Source organism: Perna viridis, chromosome 9, assembly GCF_037379345.1.
Source record: "Perna viridis isolate PV_CMFRI_1.1 ecotype Kerala chromosome 9, ASM3737934v1, whole genome shotgun sequence".
Lineage (NCBI taxonomy): Eukaryota > Metazoa > Mollusca > Bivalvia > Mytilida > Mytilidae > Perna > Perna viridis.
This window is the reverse complement of record NC_142453.1, coordinates 8827550-8854311: the sequence shown is the minus strand read 5'-3', so window position 1 is coordinate 8854311 and position 26762 is coordinate 8827550. Positions and strand designations below refer to the sequence as shown.

At 33.4% G+C, this 26762-nt stretch overlaps 1 protein-coding gene across 1 annotated transcript; it reads left to right on the top strand.

Moving 5' to 3' along the window:
- The first annotated feature begins 1604 nt into the window (after positions 1–1604).
- On the top strand, positions 1605–23739 carry LOC148606572 (uncharacterized). The gene is made up of 18 exons (XM_088545179.1): positions 1605–1692; positions 1990–2106; positions 2523–2602; positions 4533–4631; positions 5167–5289; positions 5754–5876; positions 6021–6143; positions 6475–6597; positions 7039–7152; positions 8787–8909; positions 9452–10331; positions 13575–13698; positions 14364–14523; positions 14976–18107; positions 19453–19605; positions 20571–20699; positions 21431–21549; positions 23310–23739. The coding sequence occupies exons 1-18, from the start codon at positions 1649–1651 to the stop codon at positions 23379–23381; spliced, it is 5838 nt and encodes a 1945-aa protein (XP_088401305.1). The 5' UTR covers positions 1605–1648; the 3' UTR covers positions 23382–23739.
- Positions 23740–26762: the final 3023 nt, after the last annotated feature.

Genomic DNA, 26762 nt, shown 5'->3' with positions numbered 1-26762 from the left:
CGTGACATTTAAATTGCGCAATTTAAACTAATTTTCAGGTCAAATAATGGCCAAGTTCGTTATCCAGCTGATGGGAAAAATTCGGGCATTTAATTATATGATTTTAATAAAAATGTGATAAAAACAGAAAATATTCGGCCTGTTTTTGAGAAAAAAATATGGTAGTTACTTGCATTTGGATTGCTCGTTTGCAGGTAATTGTGTATCGTAATTCTAATTGTTTGTTGCTAGGGATTCTAAAATATTGACATTGTTGTATATAAACCCTTTAAAGACAGATACGGTGGACAACGTTTGTTTTATTTATTGTACAATTAGTACTGATAAATATTTGAAATGCATTTAAATTGACTAAAGCATTATCTGGGTTGATAATATATCAATATTTTCCTCAAGATATATCTTATTCAATACAGCCAAGTTTGCATTTTATAAAAAAAACTTTAAAAAATGTTGCAACGGCGTTCTGGTTGACAACATGATGCGGAAAACTTTAAAAACTCAATTTCTAGGAGTTAAACAAAAATAGGGGGCAAATAGGAATCACCGTGGGTGTCTGACCGTTCACTTGTAAGTCCACATTCTTTTTCTTTTTTTACCCTAAGCCGCTCCAGTGATTTTTATGAAAAGGGGGTAATAGTTAGAGGAACATGACGGAAAACAATAATTGTTGGAGAACTTAAGAAGTTAATTCAACTGAAGTAATCAAAATTTAACTTCATTTGAAACGGGGTTATTTTAGTTTTAGCTCACCTATAGTATTTCTTCTTACATTTGTCTTAAAGTAGTTTAAAACCACAAATAAACGTTTCTGTAGAAAGTAATTTAAACAAATAGGGCTTGATTACTTCGTCGTGTATTGAAAACTTCATTATAGAGGACGAAGTCCTCATAGCAGTATTAAATGCTAAATAAAATTATAGCTTAGAAGCACTGAGCGCTTGATTTTAGTATGACAGAAAGTCACGCCTTTCCAAGCTACCGAAAGTTCAGTATTTTCCTACACTTTACAGAACAAATCGTTTACCATCAGATCTTAAATAATCATTTGAATTTAGATACTTATAAAACCGGTCACCGATCATCTGAAAAAAGCGACATGAGGGGACATTTAGTGACAAGATTTTTAAAAATTATATCCATATATTCGAACTTGTCCTCGCACAGATTAAAACCTGCCTCATATTATTTTTTACAAAAGCACGATTCTTTAAACGGTAAAACATTTCTGAGAGTTTAAATCAATTATAATTAAAACAGGCTAAAGAATTTTCTCACATAAAATGTACACCAATCACAAATAAAAAAAGGCGGATTATTATTGTTCGAGTCGCAATGACATATCTTTTAACTTTGAAAATGAAAACAAATGTACTATTTTTGTCTTTGTTTTCCAATAGCACTTGATAATTGTACATTTGCTGCGGTACGTGACATTTGATGTATTGTAAAAATTTAAATCTACTGAAAATGTATTATTGTATTAAAGAACAATAAGCATATTCGAGTGCATTTGCAAATACATGTAGAGATTGATCCAATCAACGACTAGGAAGTCTTCCTAGTAGGTATATATCAATATTCTCCTTGCATATATAAACAGCGAAATAGTATACTCAATCTAACTGTGAAGGAGATATCCGTGAATATGCTCATCTCGCTTACAGTTGTTACAATCGTGGCTTCCTTCAGGTAATTCAGTTTCAGCTTCTCTTAAAAAGGTAGTCTTTTTTTTCTGTTTTTGTTTTTTTTTCTTGCTTTTGGTGGGAATTAAATATCGAGAAAAAGATGATTCTTTTCGCTTTTAAACTTGTCATTTTGTAAAAAATCTGAACCCATAATAACTTTTCTGTGTGTCATCAAATAATGCATAAACAAAAAACAAAACAACAGAAAAATAACAACAACACCAACAACAACATCAAAAATAATTTATTTATTTCTCTTCCGAGTATATATTCAGAAGTATAACTAAACATTCGTTGGCAGTGTTTCAGAAGCTGGATACTGTCATTATTATTACCAGTGCTCCTCGACTGCGTATTACGCCGAGAAGTATTACGAGAAATGTGGTTTTATGTATTGGGGACGATGCAGTAGATACAGGTATATATCACCTTCAATCAAATACATTAGCCCGATGTAAACTATATATCTGTTTAAGTTTTCAATGCTAGCATTTAAGTTAAAGAAAGGTTAGAATAAAAACCCTCCTTCAACAATCTGATTAAGGATTAATTTGTAATTAGGAAAGCCCATTTAAATTATTGATATAGAATATTTGAATTCTTTTATATATTGATACAGGAGTAAATAGAAAATGTATTTAAATTACTTAAACTGAACATTTCCAATATCTTTTATTTCTAAGATTAACACTTAATTTGGTCTTTGCCTTTTTAAGTTCGTTTCGAAATATACTATTGAAATGATTTAATAGTGTCAAAGTGTATGTTACATATAAAGTAAAATTTACGTTTGCCATGGTTTTATTTAATTTGATGTATATTTTGCGATATCAGATCCAAAAGTTATGTAACTTACAAAGCCTGCAAAAACACAAGATGCTGCACTGGTTACACCGGAAATACATGTTCCCAACGTAAGTGTACATTGCAAGTATTGTTTTATTTTTGTTAAAATATATCAGTCTCCATAGTATTTCAGACTGACATAAACAAATTTTGAGGTATTACCAAACTTATTAGTTCAGCATCATAAGTTATCATCGAATAAACACATAAGGAGTTTAGGTTGATGAGAGTTCAGTCTTTTCTTTAAAAACAACCATTTCGTAAGCTTTTGAATATATATATATAGTGATATATTAATCCTACGAGGAGGAATGACCCGACCAGCAAAAGCTATATTTTTATATAGCCTAGCTGGCCGAGTGGTCTATGGCACTGGACTTTTTGCAGGCGGAATTGCCATAGATGTCACAGTGGTACGAGTTCGAGTCCCGCGGAGGGAACGGCCAATAATTTGCATCGCAAATTTGACAGTCCTAACATCGTTGGGAATTTTTCAGACCCTTCTATAAGTTTACGTTATCTTCCCTGTATCAATTTGATCCGATGGAGCAGTGTAGCGAATAGAGTCGTCACATTCTGAGACGTTGTATAATATTGATTTGTTGTGACATGCATCATTAATTTGATCCTCTATCCTACATAATAACATCTAGATGAACTGTCCCGTACTACCATACATCGTGTACTAAGTTACAGCCCTAGATTAATCCTACGAGGAGGAATGATCCGGCCAGCGAAAGCTATATTTTTATATAGCCTAGCTGGCCGAGTGGTCTAGGGCGCTGGACTTAGTGCAGGCGGTGTTGCCATAGATGTCACAGCGGTACGAGTTCGAGTCCCGCGGAGGGAACGACCAAAAATGTGCTTCGCAAATTTGACAGTACTAACATAGTTAGGAATTTTTCAGATCCTTCTATATATATATATATATTTATATATAAAGGGACTTTCAAGCATAAAGTATAAGATGACAGTCTTTTGATCCTAAATAAGAGAATATTAAGCTTCTGCTTACATATTAAACACGATATTTAAGTTTATCAAATAACTAGCAGCGATTTATCGATTGTTCCCTGTGTAAAAAAATTGTATTATTCACATTGAGAAATAAATTCGGTATTTTCACTCTCGAAATTTCTCCTGCCAAAAAAACAATAAAACGAGTATCAATACGCCGATAAGAAAAAACAAGTACAATCTTTAAAAAAAAAAAAAGAAAGCTGACGCAGTAAAATTTTATTCTTTACTTATAATTTGATTTCAACATTTCATTCAGGAGATTGCACGTGGCACGCAATTTCAATTTTCAGTTTTTTCGAACGCCAATAAGTTATCAGTATTTGGCCAATCGGGAAACAGAATTGCGATCAAGTGACTTTCGTTTCTATGGAAGAGTAATCAAGGGAACCAAGGTTAAAGAGGTAATTAAAAGAATGTATTCCAGGGACAAAGACCAGACATAGAAAACAGACATACACAACAAAAAACATAAAGTAACTAAAATCAAACATACAAGGTAACAAAAGTATATGAGCAACTCGGACTCCACTAAAAAAGAGCGTCTTAAAGGTCAAAGGGTAAAAAACGAAACTATACCGACTGCGTCGGAAAAATATGTTGACAAAAAAGCAATGGATTAGAGATTATAAATAGGATAATGAACTAGTTGTGGTGAATCACCTTAATATAATTAATCGTACCATTAAATCTCGAACATTTAAGTCATGCGCGGAACAAGTTCCGACCACTCGTTTAATCTGGCATTCGTGAAACTAGTTTGATAATTCACTCTTTTCAATTAATTATCCTATTGGCATTTCATTTGTGTTTCTGTGTGCATATATGTACACAATCATGACTCTGAAAACCCTTCGTAATTTTTTTTCAAATAATCGATATTTAATATATCGGAAAATCTATGTTTGCTGTAAATGGGTCCCGTAAACAATGCATTATTTAAATTTATTGTTATTTTTTATGCTATTTGACTGGTTTCAGCTATTTGTTTTGGTGCTACATCTTGTGCTAATGGTGGTACCTGTAAATCACCAAATTACTGTACGTGTAAACAAGGATTTGCAAGTCCAAGATGTTCCGGTAAGTAATATTTTTCAATAATTACGATCTACTAAGCTCTTCACGTAATTTTTAAGGTGATAGAATACCCATAATGATCTTGCCACCGGAAATTTGTTAGAAATAACAAACATTTTTAGATGATTTATGAATGCCATAATTTCATATATCACTATGAAGCAGGCAGGTAGACTATGCACTTTTTAAAATACAGTGACAATATAATTTTAAGACATGTAACAAGTCCTTTCTGATTTTTATCTGTTTATTTATATATTCCATGAAGAAGAGAAACATATGGAGTATAGCTACCGTTGGGAAGTTTAGCCATGTAAGCGTTTTATCAGTAAAACAAACTACAGCATTCAAAATGACAATCTATAGAAGGGCTTGTCTAAAGATTTCCAAAGTGCTTTAAACTCTCCTGATTAAAACTCACGTCTTCACATTAAATTTCAAAATATTAATCACATGTACAGACTATGCTAATCCTCAATATAAGGAAAACATCAAATTTGTTTCTAGGAATGAAATTTTGAATGTTTTATTTTTACAGATGTTAATGAATGTTTAGACGAGAATGGAGGTTGTAGTCAACTGTGTACAAATGAATTGGGTTCATTCAGATGTAGTTGTAATAATGGATATATTTTGAACGCCGATGGACGCGGGTGTACTGGTAAGTAGTGTATTAACTTACATGAAATTTAAAAGATAATACATACGTTTTGTGGTAAATGAGTAAGAAAATTTTCGAATCCGCCGTTCACAAAAATAAACTTTTTTATTTATTTTGAAAATGACGAAAAATATTGAGATGATCAGTTTTTACGAATAGGAAAGTAAATTGGTTTTCAGAAAATCAAACATTGATTACTTTTAAAGAGAACATTTGGATATTTAAGTCGCGTACGAAAAAAAATCTGTGCAGTCATTCACTCTTTGCTTCATAAGTGATCATATTTCCAATAATTTATCCTATAACAAAGTCAATTTTGAAAGCACTTTATTTTGTGATTTTACAAATTGGTTGAATCAAACCTCTAATACAAACTCTACTTGAAAAATAACGAATTACAATAATGATGATGATAGATGTATTTACTTGCAGTGGAATATGCATATTCAAATTTTTTTTTATAGATATCGACGAATGCCTCGTAGAAAATGGTGGCTGTCAACATGTGTGCCTCAACAAAATGGGTTCTTACGAATGCCTATGTAGAAACGGGTATACACTTTTAGGCGATGAGAAAACTTGTGTCGGTAACTAATACATATAAGTACACTTTTGCTGGTATTGAAGAATACTTATATTTTATCAATATATAATAGCTAAATATGCAAGACGAGATTTAGAATGTATGAAAATAATGTGTAAGATTTATGTTTTCTGCTTTTTTTTTTCAGACATTAACGAATGCGACGGGTCAAATGGTGATTGTGACCAGAAATGTGTCAACTTCCCAGGAGGTCATACATGTGATTGTAACCAAGGATATAAGTTTGGGGATGACGGGAACAAATGCATTGGTACAATAACATTTGAAAATCGTTTAAAACATTAGCAAATTCATTTGTATGAGGGTAAAATTTACATTAACAGGATAGGATCAATGATTTGAAGAAGGATCACAGGCGATGAGCAAAGCGATGCAAACGTTTATGAACGCTTTAATGAAAGAAACGTATTGTATAATTGCTTTTTCGATTTCTCCATTTCTTTCTCCCTTTTTGTAATGAGAGTAAACAATCTTTAAACGATTTTATCGTTTATTTGGTGTAATTTTAAGAATGGAAGTACCATATATGAAAAATATAATATTATAAGTTAAAAAACAACGAATACATTTGTATTTTACAGACATTAACGAATGTTTAGACGGCACTTCAAAATGTTCCCACGATTGTGTTAATACTGTTGGGTCATATAGTTGCAGTTGTAAACCTGGATACACTTTGGCTGAAGACGGATTTGCATGTAACGGTAATGATTTTATGGTACTTATAAAATCAAAGTACAAATATTTGAGGTTTTTAATAGGTCGTTGCGTATGTTTATCAACTTTTATAAATCCTTTTATAAATTTCAGCGGTCTACAATCATTCAAATAAGATGAAAAATTGACAAATTGATATATGGCACCGTCTTTGTCAGTCAAGTAAGTATGAAATCATTGACAATTATAATTTAACCATTTTACCCTTAACTGCTTATTCAAATAGCACACGTGCCATTAATTTCTGGCAATAATTATTTCTTTTTACAATAGTAAGATAGTATAGAACAAGGTAGGAAGAAGAAAAGGGAAAATAAAAAAAAATGGGACGATATCTAGTTGAAAAAACATTATTTTATTGATTACATTTCATTCATAATATGAACGATAACAACACTTAGATAAATCTGTTTTACACATTCCTTCAGACAACGACGACTGCACAGGTATTTCCTGCTTGAATGGTGGATCATGTATAGATGGTCTTAATTCTTACAGTTGTAAATGTACAAGTGGTTTCGACGGATATCATTGTGAACAAGGTATGAAATCTGTAATTGAGATAGACCAGGGTAAGGGACACAACTCTTACAAATAATTAGAACGCTTGTATTCAGCATTTCACACCAATCATATGTAAGCATCAAAGTGACATGGACTGATTTCATTCTGTTTCAAATGAAAGCTTGATAGGCTTTAGTCAAATTGAATATGATACAAACATATCACTTATTTAAAGAGTAATGGCCCTTATCCTGTGTCTACTTCATTAAACGCATAATATTAAATTGATCAGATCTTGTGTGCCATATCTTGTTGCCAATGCTGTTACAACTCCATGCCTTTGTTTAAATTAATTTGTATATACTGGGGATAAACACACATGCAGTTCGAGGAGTAACGCAAAAAACAAACTATTCCACTATTACAGCATATTAAAGTAAAAGGCATTTTAAAATACGTTCTAATATTGCAAAAAAAATGTTTCAAGTGTTTTATCTTTTACCAAAAGGTCAACATGAAATGTAAATCTCCTGAAATATTTGAAATGGACGTTGTGTTGGTATTTTAGTATTAATTTTGTAATATGTGATACACCCAATAAAAGGCTACATATTTTTTATTTTTGATATGAAGTTGTTTTATGGATCTTTATGATGAAATGTATAATTATTCATTCCAATCTATCTGCTCTTAGGAGACATTCCACATTTAAAATCCAACAGTTTCTATTGTATTTTAGTGTCATTTACAGAGTTATCTCAATTAAATTTAAATTCTACAGTATATATTTATAGTATGCATCGCAAATTTGACAGTTCTAACATCGTTGGGAATTTTTCGGACCTTTCCATACATTTACATATCTTCCCTGTATCAATTTGATCCGATGGATCAGTGTAGCGAATAGAGTCGTCTCACCAGAATATTACATAGAATACTTCGGATAACTGATATCCTTCTTCAGCGTAAAACTCATAAAACCTTATGAGCATAAAACTTAATAAAACTTTATGAGCATAAAACTCACAAAGTTCAAGATCAAAAACAGATTCAGAAGCTGAATCACGTACGCTGTGGGTGATTGTACCTTTATCAAAGGCACACATAAGCAAATGATAAGGAGCCTGAATGAAAATAAGAGTAATCAAGGGAACCAAGGTTATAGCGGTAATCAAAAGAATGTAATCCAGGGACAAAGACCAGACATGGAAAACAGACATACACAACAAAGAACATAAAGTAACTAAAATCATACATACAAAGTAACAAAAGTAAATGAGCAACTCGGACTCCACTAAAACTGGGAGCATGGACCAGGTGCACCGGTAGGGTAAGCGTCCTCTGCTTTTCTAGAAACACCCGCCGAGTTGCTCATAAAAAGAAATTTCCCGCCAATTGACTTCCCTTGAAAACAGCAATTTGAAAGTAATGTTCTTAATTTCAGAAACCGAATCTTTATGTAAAAATCATTTGAAATAATATGAATACATATACGTCATTTCAAACACTATAAGAAAGTAAATATATATAATTCTGGTTGACGTAGCAAGATGACAGAGAAATATACTCCATGTAATATGGGCGATCAACATGTATCGTATTTGTTAGTTTTTGGAAGACAGACTATATGGTTTTCCGATTTTGTTTCTGTTTGACTGTATTCACTTTTAAGATATCAACGAATGCAGCATACTGAATGGCGGCTGTAAAGAAGTTTGTGTAAACACGAAAGGATCATACTATTGTAAATGCCACAACGATGTAATTATACAAGGAACTGTTGACACATGCAATGGTAAGCGTACCGATTTTGAGTTTTCTTTCAATGTGCATACTATGCTTGTAAAATCAAAAATGTAAGTATTTATAACGCTCTATATCATTTTGAAAACAAAGTAGATAAAAAGGCTGTTTAAATGAGAATTATAACTCATATTTTGTGTGATATTTTTTCAAAGTGGCCAGCTTTAAAAGGGGAGGGTTGTGATCACGCCAAAGTTCTTTATCCCCGGCTTTTTTTTTTGCGCCTGTCCCAAGTCAGGAATTTCTGGCCTTCTGGTTCGTTTTAACTTCCAGTTTACTTTCGTGTTGCTGGAATATATAGGGGAAACCATTTCACTGTACCTGTGTTTAAAGTGGTTAAAGTTGTTTTTCGTAATATTTTGAAGACCCGTTGGGGTTGTTATGTCTTTGACATATTTACCATATCCATTTTCTCGTTGTATTTGACTGGGAGTATGTACCGGGAGCACGAATGGGGTATGCGTTTTGTTATGACATTCACTTATTTAATTAATTATATTATTGTTATTGTAATAATTATGGATTATTTCACAGAAAATGAAACGTCAAGCAATATTTTTGAAAAGCACAAGATACCCCGTCGGCTGCTTCCTAGAGGATGTAGCTTTGTTGAAATATTTTCTTGCGGTAGTACAGGCCAAGAGCGAATACTTATGTCATCTACATCTAGTTGGTACAAACTGAAAGCAAACTCAAGCGTTCTGTATACATTTGGAGTTGTATTCATAGAAGCCAATGGAATCGACATCCCCGCATCGATTTCGGGAATTAAAGTTGTTTCAACAGGGGAGAATATTAATCTTATTGTCGGCTCAATAGAACATACGGAAGTAGATGGAGTAGAAACAGGATCAAAACGGACAGAAAACTGTTTCTCTTTTTCAATCACACCGAAAGATGTCCATGATTTAATTGGAGCGTTTCTACCATCTGTTTTTGATGGTGTCTACAGTTCAATACCGAACTGGCTCAAGTTCTCGGCGAAAGGTTCCAGTGTACTGGCAATTACAGATTTAAAAACTGACCTACTGCACGGGCGCAGAGTTAACTCTCTTGTTGAATGCCGTGACGCACCATTGTTTGATCAGGAATTATACAGTATTTTTAGATTTGGGGCTAATATGGTTTTGACAGTATTTGGTGATGACATCAACCTACCCTCTCCTTTGGACGGTCATAAGTTCTGCTTAATAGTTTCGATGTGCGAGGACAGTAAAGGGACGTTTCATTTCATGGTTCCACCAGAGTCGAGGCATTTTCTTCGGAAGTTGGATTTTGTTGACAACTTGTATAGTACGTATGGAGTTGACATCAAACCAATAGGCTTAGGACTCTCTTTGACCAAAAAGATAAATGTTCACAAATCAGTTACAGAGATAGAATTTTGGAATGGTCTTCATTTCAGCATGTATCTGTGAGTATAACTGTAAAAATATTAATTTTAGCGGTGTACATTATGTAGTAGTTTTTCGTATTTTTGTGAATGACAGAAAAGCACGAAAAATAGTACATATAAATTAATTTATAACACTATCAAATGCTTATTATTTGTAAGAGCTGCGATATTGATATCCGCGAAAATAGTAATTTGACAAAATCCACAAAATCAATACGTTTGTAGTAATGGAGGATGATTGTTATATTCGTTTGCTTTTTTATTGGTTCGTTGTTTGATTGAAGGCAACATGTAATGGATATTTTATTTAAACATATACGTGCGAATATCGTCCACTCTATATTTTATGGCAACATTCTTCACAAAGTACGGAATGCTCAATACACATCCAAAAGTTGACCTAACCGTTGCAAAGGCTAATCCGTAAGTGATATAGTTATGCAACTTTTTCGCTGTACCTGTGTATAATATTGTTTTGGATCCGGCTCCAGTCTGCCTAGTGGTGTGAGTTATCCTCATTGTTCATAAAAGACCTATAGGTGGCCGTGAACAAACATTTTTCATTCCGGTGGGGTTTTTATCTCTTTGAAATTTTCACCAAATCTACTCTCCTTACATAAAAATATTTTCATACTTTTTATGTTCGAGAACAATTAACTATGTAGAAGTAATATTTAACATATAAATATTGACATAGAATAATTTCAATGAATTTAGATCTTTGATTAACCAAATATTTATATAAAGGAATAGAATCACATGTGATAGATTTGAAAATAAAAAAAATCATATGAAGGAGTTCATTCGTTATGTTTTTATGCAGGTACACTATAAAATCATATGGTCCAACCTATTCGAAAGAGTAAATAAGGGTTATAGCGGTAATCATAAGAATGTAATCCAGGGACAAAGACCAGACATGGAAAACAGACATGCACATCAAAGAACATAAAGTAACTAAAATAATACATACAAAGTAACAAAAGCAAATGAGCAACTCGGACTCCACCAAAAATTGAGAGCATGGACCTGGTGCAACGGTAGGGTAAGCGTCCTTTGTTTTTCCAGAAACACCCACCGAGTTGCTGATAAAAAGTCAAGTCCGGGGTAGACAAACGAGGAAAGGAAAACTATGACCCGTTGAATAAATCAGTTTTCATGGTGCAGATGGATACTACATAACGATCAACGAGTTCATGATGACGACCATAACACTTCTGTAGTGATGACTTCAATCTTGTAGCAACATAACCCTGTTCCAGAAGAAGCCTATTTGTTAGTGTTTTAGCGCGATACAAAAAGTCTGCGTAGTTTCGGCAAGCTCTGGTATAACGTATGAGTTGTGATATGAACACTCCATACGCAGGTGCTGAAGGGATTTTGCCACAGATGAAAGGAAAGTTGACAATTCTGAAGGAAAAGTCATCACGTTTGTCGTATAGTTTGGTCAATAGTTTTCCTTTACCATCGATTTCTAAGTGTAGGTCAAGATATGAGGCTGACTTCACAGTGTCTGTAGTATTCTTTATCTCAAGTTCTTTGGGGTAGATGCGATGTATCAAATCCCCGAAATTAGGATTGTTTAAAGATAATACGTACATGTATCTATATAGCGGAAACTGAGATCAAAGGATCTAGCCAAACGGTATTCTTTCTTTCGGATCAGACCAGCTATAAAGTCAGCCTCATAAGAGTGAAGGAATAGGTCAGCAAGTAATTGGAATGCCGACCGTTTGTTGAAAGACACGTCCACCACACTGGACAAATATGTTGTCGATTAAAAATTCCAGCATTTTGTAAACTTCCTCCTCAGTATATTTGGAAGATGATTTGAAATTATTTCTTACAAAGTATGAGTAATCTCTACCAATCACTGTCTGTTTGTATCTAGGTGTACCATCTTTTTTGGAAAAACAACGATGTATAATGTTTTTAAGTCGGGATTTTAACTGAGTATGGGGAATAGAAGTATAGAGTGTTAAAAATCATAGGTTTTAATGCCATTATATTCAGATAACAGTCTTGAATTGATAGTCTCCAAAAGATATTTCGAATTTTTCAGGATCGACATTGAATTAATACCACTACGGGAGTAACAAGTGTTGTGGTAGGACTGCAGACCCTCTTTGACAGTTGTGAGTATAGAACTTAAAAGTTTTGAAAGAGATTTGGTGGTACCTTTTGCAGATCCAGCTATGAAACGTTGTTTGTATGGATTCTTGTGGAGTTTAGGAATCCAGTATATAGACGGTAAATCACAATCATCGTCCTTGGTAGAAAGACCAAAAGAGGATAGCAGAGATTTATGGTTTTCCACAATTTCTTCCTTTGAGAGTGTGGTAGCAGTATAGGTCTTATCACTGCTATTATGTTCTACGTCTACCTCTGATAATAAACATTGGACTTAAAACGTTTTGCAGACAAAAACGATGTTGTTTTGGGCTTTGTCTGCTGGTACGACAGCATACTTTTCATGTATAGTAGACAATGTTTTTGCTACATCGGGGTCTTTGAAAACTGATGTAGCCTTGGCACTCATTGACCTACTTAAAACTTTCATTCGTTTCAAAATTAAAGACCTCACGGCCTTTTACCACTCTGACAGAGAATCAATGTCTTCTTGTTCTCGTTTTATCCATTTTCTTGCAGTCCTCGACGGCATCCATAAGAACTTTAAAGTTATAATTCCAATTTATGGAGCATGATTCACGGTACTTAGGACCTTTAGAAAGGATATTACGCATAGATTCGTTTATGATGGTTAAATTTCCCGTAACGACGTGGCCAGAAACACCATATTTGAATGGAGAGCTTTTGCAAGAACAGTCAGTTGGTTTGAAATCCTCAATCTCGAGGTTCTGTAATAGCCGTTTATAATTGAAAATGTTGGATGCAATGGGTGAAGTATCGGAATATGAAATAATTGGTATGGATTTATTTTTGAAATATGGGGGAATTTTGTCGGTAGCGTTGATTTGGATTTTTTACAAAGTATGAGTAATCTCTACCAAGAACTATATATTTGTATATAGGTGTACCATCTTTTTTTGGGAAAACAACGATGTATAATGGTTTTAAATCGGAATTTTAACTGAGTATGGGGAACAGAAGTATACAGTGTTGAACTAAGCCTTACTCATACCAAGTCTGATCTTGTATTCAACCTCATGGTTTATATATGTGGAACACAATGATTACATTGCTTAAATATATGATAAATAAGAATCTTTTTTTATTATTTTCGTTTTTAATGCTTTAAAGAATTCCAAAGACATCCAATGCATGGTTCCAAACAAACGTAGTGTGGCAGCAATTAGAGGAATCATATGAACTCCACCTTGCAGCTGATATTGAAATGTTTTTCACAGTTCCGAATTTACAAAAGGTTGATGTATTTTCCTTTTGTTTCTAGTTATTATATATGCATAATAGAAATACGTTCATATTGAAGAAACTGTGTATCTTATTCATGAACTTCGAAAATGGTATTAAATTTGGAAGCTTTTTTCCTGAATGCGTTTTTGAATTAAAATTATTTGGATTTATTACGTAGTGAATTCCGAATTTTCCTAAATATGAGCACAAACGTTTCAAAGAGTAATCAACGGAACCAAGGTTATAGCGGTAACCAAAAGAATGTAATCCAGATACAAAGACCAGACATACACAACAAACAACATAAAGTAACTAAACATAGGAGTTGAATAGTTCAGTTGACGTGAACTATAAGCAATATCATCACATAAACCCGAAAAGAAATGTGAACCACAAATTTCTCCCAATTATTCAAAAAACAATAATACTGTTAAGTCGGGCAGTCTTGAATTTGAATATAACATGTAAGAAAACACTGATTTTCAAAAATGCAAACTGAAAATTTAAACTGAAAATGCAAACCCTGAATTTTATTTTGTTCTGTGAATGAACACAATGAATTAATCATTAGGGATCTCACACTTGTTTAAATTTGACTTACATTGTTTTATCATAAATACTTATGTACTTAACTGTAATATGCGTTTCATTTTATATACTTTTTCATTTTTCCAGTTATTAACCGGTGCCTTTGTTGATGAATGGAATGGATTGGTGCGAATAAAGCAGATAGGTTTCACTCCAACTTTAAAATTTACACTGTTCGGAAAAAAAGTTGTATTTGACTTCAAAGATGCGGTTGTAGGCAGTATTGATGTTTATTTTTCCTTCGGTGGTATGTATTGACTTTGATCTGCCGTTTACTTTTTTGTCGACAAAAGCAATCAGTTTGACTGTTTTAGGTTCTTCAACATTCTTCCTAAAAGTAGCCTTTAAAATTTAGATTGCTGCCTTGGCTAAGTATAATGTTTTTGATTTGTAAATATGTTCAAATATCGTGTATCCTGAATCATATTTTTCATTATAATTCAGTAATACTATACATGCAAACTTGATTGAAAACATGTTTGTGATATTATCGCTGATTGCAAATGATGTAAATGATTTAGTGATATCCTATTTTGGAATCTTTATATAAAAGTTGGATTTTACTCGATGCTAAAAAAATCCCATTTTTAACCTAAAATTATACATCAAAATTTAGTATTCGTATCCGTAGAAATGACTAATTAAACGACAAAAGGTAAATTTAAAATAACATTAACATTATATTTGTTTATTTTCAAGGACATGACAAAAGAGTCATGTGTGGAGAAAATGCTAACCCTGAAGGATTATTCCTATCACTTCTGATAAATGCTAATCCATTCAGAGATGTTCCGTATTTAGGGGAGTGGTTCCTAAATTTGGACGTGAAGTTTCATGCATTTCTTACAACGGATTCAAATATGACATCGAACAAAGTAATAGACATAAAAACAGTTGTAGAGCTGATTGATTTGAAGTCTTACCTAGAGAGATTTAGGAGCTTGACTAGTGACATTGTGAACAAATTTGGATCGAGTATTTCACTCGAGGCAGTAGGGTTGATTCATGACGTCGACGCTGCTACGAATGATAGTATTATAACTCTTACATCTGTTTTGAACACCGGTGTGATCAGTCCTCAGGAAGCCGTTTCGATCATTAATAACATTTGGGAACAATATGTTACTTTGTTCAGAAAAAAAGTTGCTAAAATACTAGATGCCATTGAATATGACAGTTCGCAGGCTGCCAGAAACATTTCACAGTTCTTAAGGGACGAACAACAAAGAATAGAAATGTCTGTTGAAACTGTTGTTTCATCATTAAGACAAAATATGTTTTCAGCTGTCGGTGGATATAAAGGATTTGGGTTCAAGTTTTCTTCTGAGTTCACAATTATGGGACTGATATTTGGGCCAATGGATGTCGAGCTCGTACATTCGATTGATAGTTTTAGCAAGTGCTCTAAATTCCATAAAGTATACTCATTACTAGGAAACGAAGAATCAGTTTATTTTCTAATTAGAAACACTTTAGGGATTAGAAAATTTGGATCTTTCCAACAGCTGAAAAAAGGACAGACTCTATCATTTGCTTGTAGTTTAAAACGAAATCATTTCGTGTTATCTTATAGTGTCGACCTACACGTTCTTAGTATGAAGGTTGAAGCTGGAGTAGTATTATCTCAAGGACAGATGACAATTTATGCCGAAGGTAGTATATTCAATATATTTTATGCCCGTTTAACAATGACTGCTAGTATAGGAAGAGCTTGGTATGACTTGCGATTCAGTGTAAAGGGAGAACTACCTGCTCGGAACGGAAATGGAGGTTTTGGAGGCAGCTATTTAGATGGATTAAGACAAGTTGCAAATAACGCGGGCCAGAGTGCAAACAAAAGAATAACGGAACTTCAAAAAGGTCTTACAGTCGCACAGAATGTACTCACAAGCGCTCAACAGAAATTGTCTGATGCTCAGTCTGCAGTTCGAAAGGCTAATTCTGTCTTTGAAGACGCAATTCGTTCATTAGATAAGGCAAAACAAAAATTAGAAGATGCTAAAAAGCCATACCAGAAAGCGTTAGAGAGACTAGCAAAAGCCCAGAAAAATGTTGATCGACTGTGCCAAATCAAATATTGCGCACCAGTTTGCATTGGCGGTTTTGTGTGGAGAAGGTGTTCAGGATGGATCGGTTCATATCCATGTTTAAAATGGAGTAATTGTGCCTATAAAATACCAAACCTTGTATGTCATGCAGCCAATGCAGCATGTCACGTTGTTAGAGCATTAGCATATGCGGCCTTAGAAGCATCGAAAATATTTGTCAGAGCGGCTATGATACCATTTGATATAGCAAAAGCAGCTGTCACTGCTGTCCAATTTGTGGTCGACAAATCTAGAGTGGTGCTATTAGTTGCTGAAGGAGTTTTAGAACTTGCTAGAATTGGTTTAGAAACAGTCAAAATCGGATTTGAAGTAGCAAAAGCAGCACTAGAATCGGTCAAGTTGATTTTAGGGGCCGCTTTTCATGTTTTTAATTTGATTGTTAAATACGGACTTCAAAATTTACTTGATGTTCGAAACTGCAATTTTGATTTGGAACTAACAACCGTGGATAAGACGGAATTCGATGTTTCATGTGAGGTTAAAATGTTTGGTCTTAACTGGCACACTTTTGTTTATGAATATGACTTCAAAAATCCCTTATTGAGCAATCTGCGCTTTGCGAAGTCTACCGTAGAAACACTCCTAAAAATGATAGGAGACCTTTTCGGTAAGAGGAGAAAGCGGGAAATTGCATTTGCGTCAATGACCACCGTACATCACATATTGCAACTTCAGAAAAGAGGCATTTCGAATAAAACAATTTATGAAACTCTTAAAACGATGAACTCAAACGAATCCGTTGATTATCCTGAATCATCAGTCCAATTTAAACCAAAGTTTTCTGATCGAGTAAGTTATTTCATGTTCAGTTGTCAGCTGGTATCACACATAAATGGTTTTCTACTGGAGGCAATAGAAAAACTGCAGTCTCTGCACAATGAATCGGTGACAACTTTAGAAAGAATGAAGAATTCTAATTTAACGGATCGTATTTCAAACACCACACACGACGGACGGTGGGCCAAATCCGGGAATTCAGTTATGGAACTTTATGACATTGATCTTGAATACGCGCAACAAGAATTTAATTTGACAGAGGAAGAAATGCTGATAGCCATTGAGAGTTCCACCGATGCCTCATCTAACGACACATTGCTATCGAGCATGACAAATGAAAGTCGAATTGTCGAAGATTTCATGAAGGCTGAGGAAGAGAATGCAAACAAGCTGTCGCTTATAAGTCCATGGATTGTGGGAATGGATAATACAACAAACCAATACTTTAATGTATCTGACTGCTCTGGGTTTTCAGATTGTGTTTTGTACTCCTTTTTCGTCCTTTATGAAGTATTCAGTGATGAAACTATTGATGAAACAAAAACAGCAAAAACAATTATTTCCAATTTGGAAGACGGATTTGCTGAATTGCTTAAAAATCAATCAAGATCTGTTGTTGATTCATCTTTGCTTGCACAAAACATCTCCGATTTCCTGAGTTTGTTTAATGATTCCAATATCTTCTGTTCAGAACCTCCAACTGCCCATACGAAAGACAAAACACTAACATTGCTGGCAGGAAATAATGTAGATCTGGTATGTCAGGTCACAGGAAATCCATATCCAAATGTCTTATGGCGTCTAAATGGTGTTGAATTGACTGGTGCACACAATCAGCAACTTGCAATTAAGAATCTTCAACCATCAAATGCAGGAAATTATACATGTGATGCTTCAAATGTTGTGACCAAGGTCACATCAGAAAGTATTGAAATCACAGTTAAAGGTGAAATTTGAAGATAATTAAATGTAAATCAAAAACATAAAAACTAAATCAGATGATTAAAGTTACCTGAGTATAATTGATAAAGGATAGTTATTACCAGATCATATTTTGTTTGTATATAATAGGACAAACTAATTGATAAACCAATCGAAAAATTATAATACAGAGATTTTTTGGTAATCTGTAATTTTTCTTTGATCTGGTTCACAAATACTTTTTTATCTCTCGTACTTGACAAGCCCCGTACAGGTCCGGGTGTTAAAAGAACAGGTCTGCAGCAGCGCTAAGCTTGTCGTAAAGCGCGACTAAATAGTGCTCAGAACCCAAGCCGGGGGCTAGGGCGCTCTGCCCACAGAGCAACTGGGTTGTGTGCCCCAGGTGGTGGAATGGGGTACCCCTGGCGTGTTGTATGCTGGGGTTGTCAGGCTATAATACGGAAAACCTGACCGCAAACCATAGTGGTGCACCGTGTTGAGAAGGATGCCAACAAACAAACAAACAAACGTACTTGACAAAAGCATGAGAGTAATTGTTATGTCTTCTGATCGTTTTCAAAGTACAGCTCAAATTAGAATTCAGACACCGTAGATGTAATTTATGGTTTAGAAAACCCCACCAAACAAATGATCTTTTTTTTTGGTCAACATATACTATACCTTTGAATAACAATAGTCCTCTCTGTATTCAGATTTTTGCTTTGAGAAAACCATACATTGATCTTCCACTAAAATCAACCAAATCAAACCGAATCAAGAATGTTTACTCTTGCAAGTGCCAATTTCATACACAATCTATATAATTTTTATCTTAAATATGCAAGACCCAAATGACCGCTTTTGTGGTCTTTAACAGTTACTGAGTTAGAAATAAATGTGAATATGGAGGTGCTTTGACATACATGAATCACCTCCTGTCTGATTTTCATAAATACTACTACTTAAATGACAACAATGTGTAGTCGCACACTAAGGCGTAATAAAGTAGCCTTTTAACTAAATATTCATTACAATGACTAAAAATGCAATAATTGGAATACCGATTAACATAATAATTATTCTGCTTTTGATACTGACAATATCATGTGGGATACATCAACTCACGCTATCTATTATTTCATATAAATTTCGAATATTTTTTTCTGTATCAAAACAGTCGCTCGATCAAATTACGTAGTAAATGTAAATGGAGCGTTCCATGGGAGGAAATGCTATCTACTGTATGAAATGCAATTGATGATATCCTCTTCTTTTGTGGAACTTTCGAGTTAATATAGTACAAGGAATAACTTGTAACTTGACAGAGAACATGAATGTAGATGTTGATTTTTATGTTATTTTCTTCACAGAATGTTCACCTGGTACATTTTTCAACGGACTAGACTGCATCGCATGCAACGTTGGTTCTTTCCAGCCGTGGAAGAATCAGCTGGAATGCTTTGCATGTAGTAAGGGGTTCACAACAGATAAAACAGCCAGTACTTCCGTTGATGATTGCCAAGGTCTAAATTTATTTATTTAGTGACGTTACTAGGAGAAATAGTGTACTTGTTGATGTATTTATCAATTGTACATACAGATGTACATTTCGTCGTCATTTTCAATAGTATTAAATTCACCTTTATGTATTTGAATACTAAATTACAAATCACATTAAGTGCAAATTTCGATATGCTGTACACGTATTTTAATGAGTAACCTCTCATTTCCAGTATAAGACTGTGAAATACTTTTACTAATAAGATTGAAAGCTTTATCTGTAAGGGAAGGAACTTCTTGTACTGACTCTCATGCCGATACACGTAGGTCACAAATTTAAAAGCGCCTATCCGAAATTAAAATATTTAAATATATATTTTCGGAATATTTTATTAGAAGAGCTTAAACGTTCATGGAAAATATGTATGATTCATTTTTTCTCGGAACTCATTTAATTTCCCAGTTGTATTAACCAACGACAACTTTGTTACTAATTTCTCGACAATTCTCGACAATCGGGGATATAAACTTTATTTGCTTCATTATATTTAATCATATGTGAATAAGTGTATATTCCGATCTGCTTCTTTATTTTCTTTCCGTTTCTAATTAAACCAAACCAACCAAATACTGTGTGCCTGTGTTAAAAGGTCATAATATCATGTTCAATTAACATCTGTTCGAACAGAACTACTTTGATCCATTCATGCTTAAAATCCCGTACGCTTCAATTCTTATAAAACTTATAGCGAAGCAATGGAATACATACCAGTACTCGCCTATCAATACAACAAAACAACAATACTGTTTTGATAAAAAATACTTTTAAGCGGCGAACGTTTAATTTTATGTATCTCATAATTATTCTTTTAGTGGAAATGCAAATTAATAGGATCTTTGACTTTCGAAAAAATAACGATTAGTTAATTCTGTAAACAAATAAATCAGGGAAAAGACTTTTTTTTATTTATTGAAAAATTCATTGTAGATGTCAACGAATGTAGTTCAGCTGACTATTATAAGATATGTAATCACAAATGTGTGAATCTAAATGGTACATTTGCCTGCACTTGCAACCCAGGATTTGTCCTTGGAGACGACGGCGCAACATGCAAAGGTGAGTACAACAGGAGCTCAATATTTTTTTTAAGTTTGTTGTTTTATCAAGAAGGGGAAAATTGTCAAAATGTTTACATTGAAAATATACCTGACGATTGTATTATCATACTGACTTTGTTTTGGTAATTAAGGCAGGTAAACTTTAAATCATACCCAATTACCCTGATTTTAGTATAATTATCCGCATCAGTCCAATAATGTATGCATAATTATTCGTCAAATGCAAAAGCAATCTTAGCTTGGCTTTCTACATGAATAAAACAAGCAAAATTATTTTGGATTGCTATGTAGTTGACTTAGATTGAAGAAAAGAGAAAATACCGTTATGACGATGAAAAACAGTACTTATAAAGGGTAAAGGCACGGACAAATACACGAAAATTAACACATAAACAAAGACAAAGACAAATAACGAAAAAGAACACCACACAATACGAATACACACTGGGTCGATCAGCACGAACGCCATCAAAAACCTGGAATGAACTCGAGAGTCAGGTGCTTCGGTAAGGTGTAGCAGTTCCCGAATCTTTCAAGAGACACAGTATGCTATTTTATCTACATGGCCGATGTGGCACAAACAATTTATTTTATTGCCGTAAGATCATTTTTTTTTTATAAAAGGCAGCCCTATAAACAGCTTCTAAAATATTTTAATCTCAAAAAGATATAGAAATGAAAGAATGAGACTTCAAATCAAATTGAATTTTTTTATTGTAAACATTGCAGAAACGTCCATGGATGCCGCATTGTTGTCATCAGGTGTTATTGGTAGCATTATTGGTGTTTTCATCTTTATTTTCATGATTTATAAAGTTTGTCAAAAGAAAACAGCGAAAAAAATACAGGTTTGTTATCAGTTACCGGTATTGACTATGAGCAGATTTGCAAGGTCAATGTCGTGAGTGAAGTAAATTTACGTTTAAATTCCAAAGTCAAATACTAGTAAGTATTAAAAATAATGATAAAACATACTTACGAGGGAGATATGTGTCTTAAAACTTTCCAAAGCGGGAGATTAGCAAAGGATTTGTTTTCAAAACATACCTTATATGAACTTCATTTAAATTACACCGCGACAATTGCTCTCGACTTTTCCTACCATGAAAGATAACACGCAATGTTTCCCTGTATTACAATGCTTGTGAATTAATGGTCTTTATCACAGACTTGAGATCAGTTCGTTTTTTTTTTGTTCAAGAAATGAAGTATTTCTTTACCATCTTAAGCCTGTAATTCAAATAAAGAGATTAAATATCAAGCATTGACACGGATGCGTAAAGAGGTGATTATCGATTTTTGTAAAGTATTCGGGGATCCCATCGAAAGAGTAATCAAGGGAATCAGGATTCTACCGGAAATAAAAAAAAAGGTTATCTAGGGACAAAGACCAAACATGGAAAACAGACATACACAACAAAGAACATTAAGTAAATAAAATAATGCAAAGGAACAAAAAGCAAATGAGCATCTCGGACTCCACTAAAACTGGGAGCATGCACCTGGTGCACCGGTAGGGTAAGCGTCCTCTGCTATTCCAGAAAAACACCCACTGAGTTGCTTATAAAAAGTCCGAGAAAGACGAAATAGAAAAGCTAGAAATTTAATACCTATAATAAGTCACCATGTTTAAGTTATGTTATAGTTTAAGACTGGTCCCACACAAAACGTGATCTGGTTTACAATTTCTTACACCATTGAGTATAAGGAAAGTAGGAATATGTTCTAACGTTTATTTCTCGAAATTTGTAGTAAATAAAAATAATAATAAAAAAAAAACTAATCCGTAAAAAACTGCATGAACAGTTCCTATAAATATAATTCTAAACAGAGAAAAAGACATAAAATTTGAAACTAAAATCATCTATTTAGCTTTTAGGTAGAAAAGTTACATTAACTAAATTATTGACGATTAGTTCATTTATGGTTTTAGTAAATTACAACAATATCAGTTGATAACTAATTTTATTGTTAATGTTAATATGACATTCGTTTAATTACTTTTGTGTGTTCGACTCAAAATAGATACCGTTTGTAAATTGCTAAATGATCAGTGAGACCTGACATTTCAACAGGACCTTTCACTACAAGAACATATAAAAAGATAATTTGTTTTCTTCCTAATGGTGGCAAAAGTGATGAATATGGATCAACAAATCCTTTTTTAATTTTTTGCAATAATAATAATAATAATAATAAATAAATAAAATCATTATGGTACAGCGAAAACTGTCTAAACCAAACCCATTTTGAACTTTAAAACGGTTGGTTTAGGCAGGTGTTCGGTTTTCAAGGTTCAAATGCCATTTAAATTGATATAAAGAGACTTCTGAAAGTGTCAGATTATACACGTGATTGGATTGGTTTAGACATGTTTCATTCTGACTTGTTTTTAATCTTTGAGAAAATATCAAATATGGCTTTTACTTCATGTTGTTGTACCAAATTGGGGCATATTTACATACACTTTTCTTTACAAAATATGGTGAAATAAATGTCATTGAATTTAAACTCAACATTTTAATTTTCACGCCTCTGATGAACGTTATTAGTGACTTATTGTTATATTTTATACTTTTTATATTATATTTTTTTTTCTCTATTTCAGCCTCTTGAAGTGCAACAGCAACCAATTAAACAATGCTTCGACAGTTTGATGCTACAAACTCAGAAGAAATGAATTGAATTATATTTAGAGATTTGCGCCTTAGTTTTATAAATAATTTCATGTAATAGGATTTTAAGTGTTAAGTTTTAATTGATAGAGTGTTGTAAAACTCGGTTTATTCAGTGTGAAACTACCTTAAGTCGTATTTATCCAATATTGTAACCAACGATTGAAAACAATCCGTATATTATAATTTCATAATATAATATAATTTTATAACTCTATAATTAGAAGAAATAATTGATACTTTATAAATCATTTTAGAGGAAATTTGTATCGCTTTTCCATACATTATATCATAAAGATTTTGAATTGACCATTTTCAAAATCCAAATAAATTCTAGAAACGAAATATTCAATATTTTATGTTTCATACAGTATCAAATGAGAAATGAAAAATGTGCGTGTCTAAAGCAAACAGAACCAGTCAACATTTTAATAACAAAAAAGTTCTGTTTGCAGTTCATTTAATATAGCGTAAAGACAGAAAAGGAAAGAACAAAAGCACTAGGTTCCGCCTTGCTTAGTTACATTGCTAATTAACATTTTAATACAAAATGAATCAAATATTTAAGGCCTTTTTAACCCGATTATCTTTAGTAAACCTTTCATTATCTACTTAAGCTTGTTTAAGATGGTAACTATTAATGTTCGCAATGTTTGAGCTATGATACTAGAAAAAAATGAATAACTATGGATAACATTGAAAATTCTAAAAAAGAAAATTAAAACATAAGTAGAAACTATGAGTGCAGAAGAAAAAATAACAAAACCGAATGTAATAATGAAATAACCCCCTGAACAAAACAACATCGGGGATACCAAGTTGAAAGCAAAGGGAAAAAATCGTTTAACACAAAATAACGAACGAAGTACACGCAGAAAAGCAAAGAATATAAAGCCCACTAACACCGTGTTAAACTGAGGATGACTAGTTTAAGATTATTGCAAATTACCTGAAAAAAGCTTTTGGGGGATCAAATTAAGTCTGAAAAATTCAGATGTTAGAATATATTATATATATATATATTTAATCAATCGTCTAAATAAAAGTAAAAAATCACTCTTACGGGGTGAAACAACAATAGATTAAATAAACGTCTAAATATGTTTGACATCACCAGAAGATGGTAAAATTTACATTGAATATTTCGAATAACTGATATCCTTCTTCAGCATAAAACTCATATACCTTGTATATATATACAGGGAAGATAAAGTAAACGTATAGAAAGGTCTGAAAAATTCCCAACGATGTTACACCTGTCAAATTTGCGATGCAAATTTTTGGTCGTTCCCTCCGCGGGACTCGAACTCGTACTGCTGTGACATCTATGGCAACACCGCCTGCACAAAGTCCAGCGCCCTAGATCACTCGGCTAGCCAGGCTATATATATAAAATATAGCTTTCGCTGGCCGGGTCATTCCTCCTCGTAGGATAAATCTAGGGCTGTAACTTAGTACACGATGTTATTTAGTACGGGACAGTTCATTTAGATGTTACTATGTAGGATAGAGAATCAAATTAATGATGCATGTCACAACAAATCAATATTATACAAACGTCTCAGAATATGACGATTCTATTCGCTACACTTCTCCATCGGCTCAAATTTATATATATAACTATATCTTATTCTGTATTCCTTATTACCGGTCGAAAAAAAAAACGAAAAAATAAATTTATCATGTTTAAATACTGTAATCAATCAATTACTAATTTACAGTAAATGTTAGATGTACATCTGTATCATCCCTTGCTTGATATTTGCAAGGACAAGTGTATCTACTATAAGAAAAATTCATAATTTAATGTCATGTTTCATTTCAACTCATATTATCATAATTGTATCAACATGTATTCTTTTTTGTTTGATTGTTGGGGTTTAACGTCCGAGCACCAGTATTTTAGCGATATTCAGACGATGAACATGAAATTGATGATAAATGAACATGAAACGACGATGAAATGAAAAAGGGATGGGACACATGGACAATGGGGTCGACAAATTTAATTTTGATTGCCACTGGAAATAGGGAGAGGTGGATAGGGTCGGGCAATTTAGCCTCTTGTGGCGGAGTCCTATGGTTCCTAGCCCGGGAGAATACCACAGAAGTGTTCTTTAACGTGCGAGGAACGTGGCATCTTTCCCAACACGGTGCACCACTATGGTTTGCGGTCAGGTTTTCCGTATTATAGCCTGACAACCCCAGCATGTAACACGCCAGGGGTACCCCATTCAACCACCTGGGGCACACGTCCCAGTTGTTCAGGGGGCAGAGCGCCCTAGCCCCCGGCTAGGGTTCTGAGCACTATTTAGTCGCCTTTTACGACAAGCTTAGCGCTGCTGTAGGCCAATTCTTTTAACACCCAAACCTGCATGGGGCTTTCTGATATTATTTTAAAAAGAAATAGCGTATGTCCACACAATATTCCCAATTGTAATTACCGTTTACTCACATCGAAAATACATGGACGTTTATCGGGCTCGGTTTTTAAAGTATATGCGTTTACATTATACATTATATTACTATATTTGAATCCCGTTGGCCGTGAATGGTGTAACTCGTACATTGAGCGAAATCTCCCTGACACCTTCTTTACTCATCTTTTTATTCTTTACATATTTGTTTTTTTCATTTTAATTTCTTCCAAAATGAAAACAATATATTTTTTTTCTTAAAGTAATTGACACAGAAGTACATGTTTCGTAAATTATTCCCAACGATATTCCGTTTGAGGCCTCTACATTCTTTGCGAATGGATTGACCAATAGTATCACATAAAGAAAATGAAACAATCAACAATTTAATTATCAGAGAAATAATTTAAAAAAAATATTACGTACAAAAATGTGTGCTTGTATTTACTCTGTATATATTTTGTTTATAATCGAAGCGTATGAGCAGCGGCAATTTGTAATAAGGACCACGACGGTTAAATGAAAAGTATGATGTATAAAGCTATAGCCGTATACAGCCGTATACATATCTGAATTTAACACAATTATGTTGATCACTAAAATAGTAAACATCATCCATGATAAAAACAGATTCTAAACTCAACTTTCCTTTCCAATTGAATAATGACTACTTAACGTTCATATCGAAAAAAATAAAATGGAATACGAAATAATATTCCAACTACTTTTTTAATATGCCATGATGAAAGATTAAGGATAAATTATGAGCGGTAATTCCGATGGCTGAGCTCCACCAGAGATTTTTGTTGATTTACTACTTCTTATTGAAGATACACTTACGAACAGGATCTTCTAATGGCCGGTCAAATGAGATCCGTTAGGATAGTTAATATCGTAAAAACCCATATTATTATTGATGTTTTGTCATTTTCTCTCAAACCATTGAGTGCATAGTAATTTTTGCATAGA